Genomic DNA, 16,847 nt, shown 5'->3' on the forward strand with positions numbered 1-16,847 from the left:
TATTTATTTTGTAACCTAATTTTAAGATCCTTTCTTTTAGTTTTAAAAAGTTTAATTTGTTAATGATAACTTTTTTTTTTTTTTGTGTAACTCGTACCTTATATGTTAATTGCTATGTGTTGTTTTTATCCCAAATAAAAGATTTTATTATGATTATTATTATTATTATTCAAAACTATTAAATATATTTGGGATGAGCTGTCAACGTATTGTGCTAAATAAAATAATATAATCAAAATAATCGGTAATGTATATGTATATATAGCTTTTATATTTTATCAAAAAATATTGTATTGCAATAATTTTTATAAAGAAAATTTGACTTCTCTGTTTACGCCAACGTTAACCATTTCGTCAGAATTTATATGGTCAAGAATGATAAATATTTAAATTGCTTTGAAGAACTTTATAAATTTAATAGTTGGTATTGTTTGATCCTCATTTTGGAATACGTAAACATCCTCTTAACTAATATAACTACTCTAATATGTACATTTAAATCAATCATTCAATCGATTAATTTCAAGTTTTGTTAATTTCAAATTTTTACAATATATTCATATGATGATGTTAGTAAACTGAATGGCATATACAAATAAATAAGTAAATACAAGAGAATTTACAAACCCAATCGAGGTTTTTTTCATGAGTTGTGTCACGTCTAAATTTTATAGTCTAATATATTATTATCGTAAGTATAAATCAAGCTAAACTAACGTATTGTTGATAATTAAAATAAAACTTTGTATTTTAAAGTTAAGAATAAATAATTGCTTATTAAATCAACAGAAATCAATACTGTAGTAAAACGTTTGTTACTACCATATTACTACCAGTAGAAACTCTGGTAATAATGAGGATATAAAATAAAAATAATTACTAAACAGTTAAAAAACGCAACACATTATCTTCCATTTTGTAAATAGGCCATAGACGCAGCGTCCCGAAGCACTCGCCCAGGGTCAACAATCGCGAGTAAACCCGTACAGCCTGTATTCCGTAACTTTTGTGACAGGTTGTCAACCAGTCTTATTCGTCACTATCATCTCCAATATATAAATGTCACATAGCGTGTCACAGACAACCTTTCTCACAGTAAAGAAAGTTTTTAAATTTTGACCAGCCATGTTGCTTCAGTGCAGGCATAATTGTTGTTGTTGTGTCATGTTAAAACATGAAAAGCAATTATCCGGTGATTAATGGTAAAAGCAAATAAAAGACGCCACTATAAACAAAATACTTAGATATATTCTTAACTCAATTATTTCTAATTTATTGAAATATTGTGCATGTAGAACACATTTAGTAATTTTCAAGGAGCAATAATTGGTTTTTATTATTATTATTATTGCTTCAAAAGATTACATTACATTATTAACACACACGAATCCGACGGGTACAATAAGTATAAACTAATCGAAATAACTAACCATAAATTATATATTGCTTCTCTTTACGCCCTATCCAGTATACCGTTGTCGTCCTTAACACCAAGCTCTGTAGAACATCTGTAAAATAACAGTTTACTACGTGCAAAGCTGAAAGTGTGGACAGAACGTTTTCTTGTTGTTAAATATATGCTTCAAAATTGAGTTGCAAAATTCACCCCGAACTAAAAACATACATACATTGCAAGTTTAAAAAAAATTATAATAAACCACTATGCGATGCAATAAATAGACCTGGTACGTAACATTAATCCTTTGTTCAAGTAGATAATTGGTCGGATTATTTTCCCAAACATAAAACCGAAACAATCGCCCCAATTAACGCAATTAGTGTTCCATCACCGCCACTTCGCAAAACTATATATTCTTTCATCAATTTTATGTGCGCAGGCGCAAATTAAGTAGTTACGAGTATATTTAGGTGATGCGCAAACATGGACACTTATTTATTGAACTAGCGGCACAGGACACCATCACAGCACAGGTGCATTTCCTTGGAAATCTCGCAAATAATGTCTAAACTCGTTTAATCACTAATCAAAGTAATATACTAAAGTATGTACATTGAAATTGCAAGTATTTTTTTAAAGTTGCTTGTATCTGTAGCTACTGAAAACAATTAGTGTATCGTTACATATATACCAAACAATTTGATTGACTATCCATAATTGGGCACCCTCACTGACACGCAGCTTGTTGATTTCATAAAATGATCGAATGAAAATTAAATATTCAATATTAGTTTCAAACAAGACACAAAAGTGTGACTTATTTAATATTGAAATAAATATAAAGTAAATAATTGGATTCTGAAAAAATTTGGTTTGTATGCCTCCAAAATAACATGGTGTCTAGAAATACCTTAAGAAAGACTTGATTTTTAGCGTTATGTACCCTAGCAAAATGATCGACATAACGCCTGTGTGTTCTGTCGATCTGTCACAGCCTGTTTTCCAAAATCCAAAATATAAGATAATTGAGCATCGTGTGTCGAAAAATCTACCTACTACATCTAAGATTAAATAATATATAAAGCATCGCTCATACTTAACAAAAAATTAAAACGAAAGTTATAAATCTTTGAATTTTATGTGTTAGAAGTAAAATTGGCCCAAAAAAGCCTCCTTAAGTAATTTTTGATCTTCTTACTCACTACGATAAATTTAGACTAGCTAAATTATAAACAGAAAATAACACGTAACGTATACAATCTTTAGCAGTTTTAGTTCTATCTTTCCGCAATTTCATCTTTCATCAGTTCGTGCCCAAAGGTCTCATTGCTTAGAAATAAATGGTAATGTTTTTATAAGTCACCATATTCGATGCATTCTAACTTAAAAGCAAAACGATTTTACATTCAAAATCATGCACTTATAAATATATAAATTCGTTTTAATAATAATCAGTGAAGTCTTTAGTCCAACCAGCATCTATAATATCCAACGCTTTCTAAGGATCAGTATTTATTGCATTCGCAATTAACGACTTTAATTAATGTTTCATTCCATTATATCATGTATAATTTCATCAACGGTACGAAAATATTTTACAAATAACAACCGTTGAAATATTAAATCTAGTGTCAGTTTTAAATGCTTTCATAAAAAATACATACATTATGATAGCGACATATGAGTTTAGGAGTAATTTTTTTCATTGTTTAAGTTAGGAACTTAACAGAATCCTGTTGAGTGATTATAAAATAAGTCCAAACATAAACAATATTAGTAATTGAGCATTCCATACCTAAACGAGGTTTTATTTATACTTATTACACTAATTTGTAGCACAATTGCTATCACAGATTTTAAGAATTAATGGCTTTTTCTTTCGTCAGTATAGGTCATGTAAACTTGTCTTTCAAGAGATCATCCTTTGAACCTTTTAAGGGTAGAGTCTCGTCGTCGTAGTCGATTTTGCCCAATAGTACGGGCTCGGCTCCTTTCTCTTCGTCACCTTTCTGACCGTAGGGCACTTCTCGCTTCTCCAACTCTTCGGCAAGATGCTCGAAAAGTTGCCTGTCAATATACACCACGATTATTCAAATACTCTCATCGCTTAACAATCTTTATTTATCAGATTAAATGTCGACGACATGTAATAAAATAGGAAAAAGATAAATTCTTCCTATACGCAGTTTAGTTAAGCACTAATTCTTCGTTTATAGTGGCACGTGTAAAATAGGTTAATTTTGCTAATTAAAAATCAAACTAGAATGATCAAAAATAAATACCGATACATACTAATTAATGTACTTACTGAAACACGATCCCCTTCATGTTTTTCGCAAGATAGTACAAGAAGAGCCAGTCTCCGAACTGGCATCCGTTGACCACTTGAATAACATTGTAAGGGTTGAACTTCCTATGCGAAACCTGGCGGAACATGAACTCGTTGAACTTGAGCGAGCGTCGGTACATGAAGAAAGACAGGAATCGCCAGACAACAGCTGCAAATAATACAAAACTTCGATACATATAAAATTTGTAGGTAGCTGTTTTTTATAGTAATAATTGAAGGACCAAGCAGATGTCCCACCTGATGTTAGGTGGAAAACCGTCTCCTATAAACAGATCAATACTTCGCAGGGCATGCAAGGAACACATCCTACAATACAGCTTGCCGCCCTATGTCCATCAACCTTTATTTTTTTGGCGTTGTGGAGGAATAGCTTTATTGATACCTCCGACCCTTGGGCAGTTGTATGGGACTCCCCCTTTAAAGGGCTATAAACATATGATACGCTTTTGACAGACGAGTGGCTTTTCCAAGAATATGAATAACATTGTCAACCTACACACAGATGTGATAATATTGCTGATAAGGTTTAATGATCACAATTTTTTGATAACATGAAATGAAAAGATCTTGAATTGAAAAGTGTTACAGTAATTTTGTAAAATGGGTCAATATCTAACTAACCTTAATCATAACTTGACAATTGTCTTGTTATTTTATTAAATAAATAAATATACTACGACAAGACACACATCGCTATCTAGCCCCAAAGTAAGCGTAGCTTGTGTTATGGGTACTAAGATGACTGATGAATATTTTTATGAATAATATACATAAATACTTATTATAAACAGATAAACACCCAGACACTGGAACACATAATATGGTCTTTACAAGAACATTTTCCAGTTGTGGGAATCGAACCCACCAGTGGCGTGCACTGGAAAATTGCATAAAATGCCAAAAATCCTCCTCCTAGACGAGCTATATTTAAATTTTAGGGTAAGTAGCACTTTTGTGCATGTATGAAGTGCACGCCACTTGAACCCACTGCGCCCAAAGCGCCAGTCAAAAAAAAGCATTAAAAACAATGAATAATAACTCACCGAGAACGGACACGATGAAGAGGAACAAAAACCAAAACCAAAGTACGACGTAGATCTTCTCATTTATGATGTTCAGAGCCATCACGCACAACGCGTCGTGCTGTTGGATGGAGCCACTGGGACCGTATTTGTGGAAGGTGCATTTTGTAACCTGTATTATTTATGTAACCTTTAATAATTTATCGAAGCGGTGATATCCCAGTGGGTAGGACTTCGAATTTACTTTCGGGGAGCCGAGTTCGAAACCCAGCACGCACCTTATTTCTCTAAGTTATGCGCGTTTTAAAAGAGCAATTAAAAGATCACCGGCTTCAACGGTGAAGGAAAACATCGTGAGGAAGCCAGCGAGGACTAAGTTGTATTGGAATTAATAAGTCCCTGCTTTGTTTAGTCCGCCTCGCTACCCCATTGGTGGGCTTCACATGCCTTTGAGAACATTATGGAGTTCACAGTTTAAGCAAGTGATATTTTAATTGCTAAAATTGGTAAGAGATGCCTGCTGGAAATTGGAAGAAATCTTAAAGGTTAAGATTTTTTCCAATTTCAAATACCGCTTCGATAACAATAATTAGTCTAATTCGAAATTCAAAACAATAAAGTAGAGTAGAGATGGAGAGTTACAGACATCTTTATCGATAGAGAAGAGTAGAAAAAGGATAGCACTACTAAATTCAACCTGCGAACTGAACATTTTGAATTTATATTGATTATTGTTTCGCATGACTAAGCAAGCAATTATGTGATTTGATTATGTCCAAACTGCAGAATTAAGAAAACGCAGAAACCACTCCACTTTAGTAGAGTTTCTAGAACAGGCGATTAGTAACTTCATTCCATTTAGCAGTTAACAATAAATATATAACCTCTAATGTTGAAAGCGTTTACCATAAAATATAGCCCAGCAGAGTACAGTTATATCGTGTTACAGTTATTTTATAGAATAGGTAAATAATTAAAAATTCATATTTGCTCAATATTTTGTACAATTGATTAGGATTTTGTACATATGCGCTTAATAAAATTACAATCAAAATTATATTTGAATCACAACCAATGTTCATGAGTTGAGTTGTTGAGTCTTATTATGATATAAATACGGAAGAATTTTCGATACACTTCAGACTTGTATGAAACTCTAGGCGATGCGGGAGATACCTCAGCACGGTCAGGAGACAATTATATCCCCAGGGAAAGGATAAAAATGTATCTTCTTCCACAGCTTTATCAACTCTCAGAGGACTGGCACACAATCAATCAATCAATCAATCAATCAATTGTTTATTTTGCTTGAATATGGTACATGCAACATGTTTACATAGGTGTTAATTAAATTTTATAAGTATCACATATCCTGCCAAGATTGGCGTGTAAAAATTATTTGTTAATTTTTAAATAAATTTTCTACATTAAACAAGTGGAAATAATATCCAAATAATAAAAGTATAATAATAAACGGGGGTAAACTTTTCCTATTCCATGTTCCAGTACTTTAGAAGGTGGACACTTTAATTATATCCCCTGTCGGGGGATATAATTTTTATCACCTGCCCGTGCTAGCCCTGAAGTATGTCTTAGTCGTTAATCAATAAGCTATGGAAAACATCGGTCAAAACTAACCTTGGGAAATATTCTCTCAAGCGGATCAGCTATTTCCTGCCACTCAGAGTAATGAAACACACTATGCCCCAGACCGATGAAGGCGCCATTGAGGAATATGTCTATCATCCATATTTGGAACATGAGGTGGACTAAGTTCGCTATCTCCATTAGCACCAGCCACGTTGACCAAGTCCTGGTAATTCGTAACCTGAAGAAGAAATATTATTACGTAAAAAAACGATCGATATTTAACGTGTAACCAAATAACGAACACTGTTGAAGTAAACATATAAAATCAAAACAAGCAATCTAGCTACCGCTCACGTACCGGCTGTATTAGAACCTATTGGTTTGGCGCGGAGCGATGGCAAGAGACCTGATGGTATGACGCTCATACCTTGGAGGCTTGTAAGGTCACTTCTGTGGGATGCAACTTGTGTTGATACCCTAGCTGCATCACACATCCAGGCCACTTCGTCAATGGTAGGTGCGGCTGCTTCCAGTGGTGAGCAGGCCAAGAGGCGTAAATATGAAAACCTGGATAGCAGCTTCATTTTTGTGCCTTTTGGAGTAGAGACTTTGGGACCGTGGGGTCCGGAGGCAAGAGCCCTTTTCAAAGAATTATCGAAAAGGGTTATCGAGTCAATGTTGCCAGCATCTTAGGAACTGTGCCTCGCTGCGGTGGTTTCGAGGACGTTTTAGATTTTATTTAGTTTTTAAATAGTTTATTTTAGGTTATAGTTATGTATTAATAAAAATTATATTTTAGAGTTAAAAGAATAAATTAATATTAGATATTTTCAAAAAAAAAAAAACAAGCATATTTATTTTTTCATACATACAAACTAATTCAAAACAGTGAGCGAATTAAGGCTATTCCTAGATTTAGTGAAAACGGGCATTTGTAAATAAAACTATCCAATTAAAGCTATTCCAAGATTTAGTAAAAACGGACATCCCTACTAATATTATAAATGTCAATGTAAGTTTGTTTGTTACGCTTTCACGCAAAAACTACCTAACGGATCCTAATGAAACTTCTTACAAATATTTTTGAAAGTGTTAGAAGTAATATAGGGTACTTTTTATCCCGACATAAAGCTCGATTCCTTTGGGAGAGGGGATGAAAGTGTTTGTCGATTTTACACCATAACTCTGACAAATTACTTAAATAATTATTTTGTACTATATAGGTTATAATATGTGTTTAATTTTGCCCAAACTGTGGTTGGTTATAGAGGACAGCAGCAAACCCCTCATTTGAGGCTTAGCGTTACTGAATACTTTTTTTAGAACTTCAATTAAATTTAATGCCACATCAAAAAACAAAATCAAACGCAGACGAAGTAGCGGGCAACAGCTAGTTAGTAAATAAAATAAAGTTACGAGTATTTATGAATCGTCGACCTCCCAGTGCTGTGCTCTTTCAAATGCGAGTTCCTTAGACACAGGCATATATAAATAGATCAATATAAAAAGGAAATAAACATACCTGAGTATAATATCTTTCTTGATGAGATCTACTCGACTGTCTAAAGTCATTCTCGAGGGGATCGTATTAGCTCCTACTTTCATATCTTCATCTGCTAACGCTAAGCCAGCGTATTGTAGGCCATCTACAAGGGCTTTAATTCTTCCACCTAAGAACGAAACGATATTGCCAATAAATAAATGTATAGTTTAGAAAATGTTTGTTTTAAAAATAACTATAAAATAAAGTAATGATTTATCTGCAATGTATTGTTAAACCGAGAAACGGTGATAGCGGATTGGATAGGAGCTCGACTTCACTTTCGGGGGGCCGAGTTCGAATCGCAGCACGCACTCAGAGGCGTGCATAGAGAGTATGCTACAGTGCCTATCCTTAAGTTTTTTAAACTCGTACTGGAAATATTCTTCATTTATATCAGCTGCATACCCTTTGCACACCCTCCATGCACGCCACTGCACGCACCTCCAACATTTCGAACTTTCTTTACGTTTTAAATAATTCAAATATCACTTGCTTCAACGGTGAAGGAAAAAATCGTGAGGAACCCTGCATGCCTGCATAATTTTCTCAAAGGTTTGTGTAGTCCACCAATCTGCACTGGGCCAGCGTGGTGGACTACGGCCCCCTACTTAACCCCTTCCTATTGTGGGAGGAGACCCGAGCCCTGTTGTGAACCGGTGATGGGTTGATGTGATGATGATGATGATAAATAAAGTAAGTCACGATCAATCTTTTCGATTTTAGTTGAATTATAAAATTTAATTTCGGTACTTCCGTAGTTCTTTCTTAATTCTACCATAGTAAAATTAAATGTAATAGATTTAAATTTCTAAAATCCGAAACCGGTATGACGTGTGAAAAGTTTACCGTATCTAAATTACCGGTTTAAACTTCTGGTTACAGTGTCAATTCTACAATACAAAATCTCTAAGTCAAAGTCAAATTGCCGGTCTAAAAGTAATGCTGTCCTGTTCATAATCTTACCTGTTGAAAGAACGGCTCTATTTATAGACCGTTCAGTTTTTATTTTAGAGATCTTGTAAAAGAGAATTGGCGCCATTGTTACCTTCCCGGTATTTCATAGTCAGAAAATCTGCAAACTGATAGAGGTAGAGATAACTCTGTCGCACTGGTTCACTGTCAATAATTGACTTTTAAATGCAAAAAAAACTAAGTGTGTGGACATTATTTTACCAAAGCTTAGATTGTAAGCTTCAGTGGGGTACCCATATAGATACACTAGCAGGTAAACTAAGCTCGGCTGCCTACGCCGTCAGGGAAATTAGACAAATTACTGACGTCATTTGTGGGATTGAGTATACGCTTTTATAATATGATTCCTAAGTTAATTTTGGACCTACCAATGCATAAGTTTAAAGAATGTGTTAAAACATATTTATTACAGCGACATTATTATACAATTGATGAATTTCTTAATGACAAGGTTTTTATCTCTCACAAGATAGAAAAATGAATTTCAACGCACCTCTAACTTTTATAACTTATGTGCGTTTGACGTGAGAGAAAACATCAAGAGGAAACCATGCATGCCTGAGAGATCAACATAATGTTCTCAAAGGTGTGTGGAATCCACCAATCCGCACTGGGCCAGTGTGGTGGACTACGGCCTTAACCCCTTCTCATTGTGGGATGAGACCCGTTCTCTGTAGTGGGCCGGCAATGGGTTGTTGTGATGATGTACTTATAGCTTTGAAGATAACTTGTCCAAAACTGTATTTACTCACCTTCCTTCTTCTTCCATATATAATGCGGCATGTAGAAGCACACTGACTGTATGAAGAGCACGAAAGGCACCCACTGATAGTACGTGTGGTGTAGAGTCTGATCCGTTGAAAGTATGGGTCCTACGCCTGGGTGAGGCAGGAACCCGGTTTCTAGGAGACTCTCGTTATAATGTCTTACCTGAAAACAATAGAAATCCAATGATGTATTGTTAGGAACATGGGGATCGACTTTAATACTAATTTTTTTCCTTATTATAATTTTTCTGTATTCAAGCAGAGTTTCACTCTCCCAACTTTTGTTATAAAAAAGACTCCTTACAATCCAATCCTTTTGTTTTTATACAGCCTAGATACCATTTACAATGTTGACAACAAAACTGGTCAATCATATTTTAAGATATTAGTTTCCGGGATGTTTTTATACAAACTAGAGTCAATAATCCATTTGGTAAAACATTAAATATTTAGAGTAGAATTATAATGCAATTAATATTAAACAAAGCAAATATTTACTATTTTAGTATTTAATATCAATAAAACTTGTACCTAGTCACCAGTATGATTTATATAATAATTCTGGAAGCATTATTCCTTGCAAATCACTGGTAATTATAATTAATAACATAAAAACTTTAATAGCTAACTACTCAACTGATAATTATCAAAAATGAAAATATACATCACATAAGCATCTTCTTTATGTGGTGTATTATTGGAGAAAGTCGGCGCCCGTAACAGTATTCCATATTTAGGGCATTATTTATGTCCTAAATCATCTTATTCTTCCGAAATATGACAGTCATAAAGCGGCAGCTGTAGTTTCTTTAAGAGGGGGGATAAAGCATTACGTTTTCGCTCAATCAGGGCCTTTGGAAATATTATTTAGTTTTAATATGTTTTTTAGGGTAAATCAAACGTGATGGACTACTGTAAAAATCAAATCTTAAAGTAGCGAGTTTGCTTTATACCCCCTCTTAAAATTATTGTACGTATTTGGAACTCAAAAGACCTATGTCCAAGCAGCAGTTGGTTGATTATAAAGTCTGCATATATTAAAGTAAATAAACCACAGACAAAAACACACAAAAATTGTATCGAAAAAATAAATGGAAATCATTTATCGCGGCTTTTGCCTCATATTAATTTTATGTTATGAAATCATTTTGGTTTCTTAAAAACAGTGTAATCAAAAACCAGTAAAACGACAATATTTTTACTAATTATTTGTATAATTAATCAACCTAAATTGACCGACAGGGTGATTACGTATCTCGCGACAGGTGTAAATCTTACATACACTGCTGTCAAACGTCACTTATTGTATGGAAAAGTGACGTTTGACAGCAGTGATTGCAAGATTTACGCCTGCCGCAAGCAAGCGGCCGAAAGATACGTAATAACCCTGCCGTTTTTAGCCCTAGTTAATCGCGAGTTGTGCAAACAACTGTTTCAACTTACAATAGTAAAGGTGGCCATGAAGAAGCAGTACGTCTGTATAACATGATCAGGAACTCCCTGGTCAGAAATACATTTGATGTGCTCCCCGAAGTACTCCCTCGCGCAGACCAAGATCACGCAGGCCAAGAGCAGAGTCACTGTAGCTTTGTAGTGTAGCTTAAACACCATGTTGTCGATCCTGGGTTTCGAGAAGCTGAACCGCATACGCGGTGTCAGCGTGTTTAGAGACGCCACCAGCATTTTGGTTTACTTTTTATTCTGACATTAAGGAAACCATGGGCTAGTTGCAGCTGAAATGGAAATAAAAAAATAAGTAGTAGGTAAAAAAATATGTACTAGGTTACCATAAAGCTGAAGAGATTGTTCTTTTGTCACGCACCTTTTGAAATAATTTTGCTCATTTATATGCTATTTTACATTCCGCTTCGAAAATCAAAAGTCGAGCCCCGAGTTGAAATTTGGAACCGCTATAGTAAAATAAAATAGTGCTTCACCGGTCCAATGTTTTCGTTTTAAACTTCCGACTAAAAAACTCATCATTTAACCAGCCTGAAGTTAAAAGATAAGTCGTGATCCAACGGTTGTTGTTCTTTAAGCTGTCGTTCTTATTTATTATTATTAAACTCTAACGATAAACAATGAAGTGTGGTAGGTCCATGTTCTAATTCGCTCCTTTCGTATAGATCTAAACATGCTATGACCACTTAATTGTCACCTCGCATTAATTATACCACGTAGGTATATAGACGAGGTAAAAGTCGCGGTCGAAGCTAGGTCACATGATAATGCAGATATTGCAAATTGAAAGATGAAACCATGCATGTTTTTAAAACTAGACATAATATTTATAAAACTAATAACATTGGCAGTAGGTAGTTTTGTAGTTACTTGATTAAAAAGCCAGCTGTCTTGTTTAAATCTGCGTAGGTAACTTAAGTACTTACCTATTGTACTAACTGTACTGCCTATATTAAAAAAATGACATCGTGTTAATTACAGGTTCTCGAGTGACAGACGATCTATTCATAAGACCAAACCTTAATACCTGTTTTTCCTTTACCTAATACATGTTCATAACTTACTTCTAACCGACAAACTTAGGATTCGAATAATTTACATGTGAGAGAGAGATTTCCGTCGAAATCGAGCTAAGAATAGGTTTTTCTTTGCTCGATTCCGATGTAAATCTGACGTTATTTCGCTCTTCCTAATGCATAAGTTGAAAACTCGTAAATTTCTTCAACTAATCAATTTCTTAATGATTAAGATTAATTATTAGATTATTGTAAAATTGTCAAATGTTGATTTTGAAAACATTCAACTTAAAACTATGAGCATGTTGTGAGCGCACACTATAGAAGGTATATGTATATAAACTACATTGTCTATTAGCATAACTAAATGCAGCTACAAAGAAAATGTTCTTATAAGCGGGTAGGTACACAAATATTACCGAGCAAAAACATAAGACTAAAACAAAGATCATCGTTTACTGGAAAGAGCTTATAGTGACCAATTAAATGTGAAGTAGTAGTTTGGTTTTGTTTCTATGAAAACGCCGACTTTTATATACGCCCAGGAACTAAAAAGCAAGAAATACTTGTTTCTACCGGCGATCTAATTACTAAAACGCTACTATTGTGATCTAAATATCATAGTTAGATATATTCCCTCGCGGACTTTTTTTGTAGGTAAAAATGAGTACTTTAATCATGTATTAATTATTTTTTATGTATCATCAATACTTTTCTCAGCGCATGCTAAATAATAAACTTTATAGGCAAAATTTGCTACTTTGGGTTACATTATTGTTGATTTTTTATAACAGCTCGACCGATTTCGACTAAATTTAAATGGGACCACCTGGGAAGTATAAAAATAGCTGATTTCGGGAAGTCGCACCTTATGAATACTTTGGTTAACAATTTGGTATGGAACCCAAAAAATTAAAGAGATATATAGAATTGAATAAATGTTGAAGATAAACTTATTGCGTTCGAATACAGACCTGTCAGATAGTTATCGTTATGAAATAATAGTAATAAGATGACAGAGATTAGGTATACCTACGTAATTTTCAAGAATTATGTAAGAGGCGAAGAGGAAACCCAAAATAAGAAAGGAAAAAAATTAAGGTCTTAATAGGCCTATCAATGACTTGATTTGCTGTCTGCTACAAGGTGTCCGTGAAAAAACACCCACCCTCCGCCTGCGGGGCTTTTAAATGCCCAAGCAACCGGCGGTTAGGGCTCCAGAGTGAGGAACCTCCTCACAATACGCCGATTCAAGGACTACTGCCATCTGTATCCTGTTGATGTTTGTCGAAGCTTTTCGCGAGAAGACCATTGACGATCGGAACAATAACGGTCGACTCAACATTCCACATGGCAGTTATCTCGTGAGCAAGGTCCAAGTATTTAGATACTTTTTCCTTTTCAGCTTTTACCAGATTATCGTCGTGTAGAATACTAATGTCAACTCCTCATTTAGAATAGTATTGTAATGTTAACGACAAACAATTATTGTTAAACTAGCTGACCCGCGCAACTTCGTCTGCACCAAATCGTTTTAATATATTTAAAAAAACCTAGAAACTTAATTGCAGGCTACCTACTAAGTCCAGTTTTATTTCCAAACTATGTTATTCGCGACACGTCGTCGCCGCGAAACTTCGAAGCGATAGGTTCAATTTGAATAATTTAAAAATAAATTTGCAGGCATATAATCAAGCTTAATAACCGGTGGTAGAATCACTACAAACAGACAGACTTGACGTTTCAAAAGTGCTTATATTAGGCCTACTTGAAATAAATGAATTTTGAATTTGAATAATATTTATATTATTTTATTTCTTTCGCATTTATAATATTAGTAGGATGGTACGCATGCATCCGATCGCTGTCCTATATGCCATGCAACTTGCTGTTCTTGATTGCTTGTGATCTGTGAAGAGTTATGTCCTTTATCTCCGACAATATTTATCTGATCTCCATTAAAATTAGACAGTACATGCTTGGTAGTATACACTTTCAAATGAAAAAAAATATTATTAAAATCGGTTCAAATTTAACGGAGGAAAAATTTTCATCCCGTTTCCCGGAGGAAACTTATTGTTTATCGGGATAAATAGTATCCTATATGTTGACCCGGAATACCAGCTACCACTATGCCAAATTTTATTTAAATCCCTTCAGTAGTTTTCACGTGATGCCTGGACAGACAGACAGACAGGCAAAAATTAAATAAAAATCAGTTTAGGACTCAGTATCGATTATGAAGCATCCCCCGTTTAAAATTTTCAAAATATATTAAATGTACAGAAATATTCCAGTTACAGTTTATTATAAGTATAGATAGATATGGATAGCAACTGCTGAGTTTCGTGCCGGCCTCTTCTCGATAGAATCTACCTGACGCGGTAGTGTCACTAAAAACAGACAGCATAATTGACGTTTCAAAAGTGCTTTTATTAGTCCTACTTGAAATAAACTATGAATTTTGAATTTTTTGAAGTAACTCATTCGTTAATTTGCTTGTAAAGAAGCCAGTGTGACTAAGTACTTTAAAAGTAAGGTCATTTTATATTATAAGTTATAAAGAAAACAGATAACAAGCAAAATAAACCAGGCACATTTTTCTGCTGGATTTTCAATATATATACATATATCTAAATTATTATTTAATGACTACGCTTTTGCAGACTCTGGGGCCATGGTCTTCGGACACGAAAAATTTTATTAACATCGTTGTCCCGTGTGGTCCTTACGTCTGGTGACCCAAGAGCTAGAGCTTATTTAGCCCAACGGCTAAGTCTAGCAATTCAAAGGGGCAATAGCGCCAGCATTTTGGGTACCATGCCCATAAGTGAACAGTTTGACGTCTTATATTTATTGTAAATATTAATTTTAGTTTGTAAATATATTTTTCGTCGGTTTATCAATAAAGAATGAAAAGTCAAAGTCGATTATTATTAATCGTGTTATAGAGCGTTCCTAGGATTATTGTAAGTTATCACTATATTCGCAAACATAGAACTAAAGCTACGAGGTTTCCTAACGCACCCTTTTAAGAAGAAGCCTGTAGCAAGCATGTAGTGAGACACCGAACAGACGTATGCAAGGGTATTCAGCATTTTCAGCCTCACTTATAAAATCTTCACTGTTGTCAAACTGGTGAAGTTTATTATTCTTTGCGATTTTCCACATTGGTAAGGTCAATCGCTCGTTCGCTTCACTTTTTGACGGCGGCTGGCGCAGTGGGCAGCGACCCTGCTTTCTGAGTCCAAGGCCGTGGGTTCGATTCCCACAACTGGAAAATGTTTGTGTTATGAACATAAGTGTTTTCCAGTGTCTGGGTGTTTATCTGTATATTATAAGTATTTATGTATATTATTCATAAAAATATTCATCAGTCATCTTAGTACCCATAACTCAAGCAACGCTTACTTTGGGGCTAGATGGCGATGTGTGTATTGTCGTAGTATATTTATTTATTTACTTTTATTGAGCTTTATCCCTAATATTCTACACATAAGTGCATCATTAAAAACCTCTTAAATAAATAATTACTAACGGAAGAGTTTAATCATCACTAACATTCTTAAATCGAATTGTGTTCGAAACTTAAACCTCTTTATGAGGTAGATTAAAAAAGCCCTTTTGCGCAGGCATTAGCTGAGAAAAGATTGTACGAAAACAATGGAAATATTTGGTAAAATTTACGATTTTTATTTTTTAGATACTTGCATTCAATTTGAAATATTTTAAGGGGAAACAGAATGATTCACATACTTAACACTAACAGCGTTTTGGACAAAATAATTTGAGAATTGAAAGAGCGTTATGAAGAGAACACCTCACTCACCTTTTCTCACACCCCGCCTTCAATCCTTATCAATAACAGTTATCACAGATTCTAAACTTAAACAAAACGACACCAACTAACGACCGCCTCACACTTCTGCTAGCTAGAGTATGTCAGCGATATCATTTGATAATGATAAGATATCACGGTAATATGATAAACAATTAGATTCGGACTGCTATGAACATATTTATTGATACTACCTGACCGGTTGCTGGTATGTCGTGCGTAGAACAAATTATGTTTATTAAGAACATGCTTAATACGTATTTTTTATAGTTATACTAGCAGTTGCCTGCGACTTCGTCTGCGTTTGATTTTGTTTTTGATGTGGCATTAAATTTTGTTGTAGATCTAAAAAAAATAAAGTATTCAGTATCGCTAAGCCTTAAATGAGGGGTTTGCTGCTGTCCGCTGAGGAGTTCTGTCCTCTATCTCCAACCACAGTTTGGGCAAAATAAAACACATTTAAAGAATTATTTTTGTACTATAACCTCTATAGTACAAAAATAATTCTTTAAATCGGTTATAATTTGTCGGAGTTATGGTGTAAAATCGTCAAACACTCATCCCCTCTCCCAAAGGAACCGAGATTAATTTCGGGATAAAAAGTCTCCTATATTACTTCTAACACTTCCAAGAACGTGTGTACAAAGTTTCATGAGGATCGGTTAAGTAGTTTTTGCGTGAAAGCGTAACAAACAAACTTACATCGACATTTATAATATAAGTAGGGATAGGGATAGGGATAGGGATTGACGTATTTATGAAGCTTATTTGATTGCAGATCGTGAGCAAATGGCTCACCTGATACTTGATGTATAAACAGAGCCACACTTCGCAGGGTATGCCAGGATCGCGTCCTATAAAGTGAAAGAAAGAAAGAAAAGTCGTCTTG

The 16,847-nt window shown here is 34.5% G+C and overlaps 1 protein-coding gene across 1 annotated transcript; it reads right to left on the bottom strand.

Moving 5' to 3' along the window:
- Window positions 1-1,226: 1,226 nt before the first annotated feature.
- LOC120623260 (innexin inx7-like) lies at window positions 1,227-16,037 on the bottom strand. Its single transcript, XM_039889180.1, has 8 exons — window positions 15,950-16,037; window positions 11,087-11,376; window positions 9,629-9,806; window positions 7,884-8,031; window positions 6,410-6,599; window positions 4,793-4,943; window positions 3,708-3,897; window positions 1,227-3,466 (listed from the first exon to the last, which is right to left on the bottom strand). The coding sequence occupies exons 2-8, from the start codon at window positions 11,324-11,326 to the stop codon at window positions 3,292-3,294; spliced, it is 1,272 nt and encodes a 423-aa protein (XP_039745114.1). The 5' UTR covers window positions 11,327-11,376; window positions 15,950-16,037; the 3' UTR covers window positions 1,227-3,291.
- Window positions 16,038-16,847: the final 810 nt, after the last annotated feature.

Source organism: Pararge aegeria, chromosome 4 (genome assembly GCF_905163445.1).
Source record: "Pararge aegeria chromosome 4, ilParAegt1.1, whole genome shotgun sequence".
Classification (NCBI taxonomy): domain Eukaryota; kingdom Metazoa; phylum Arthropoda; class Insecta; order Lepidoptera; family Nymphalidae; genus Pararge; species Pararge aegeria.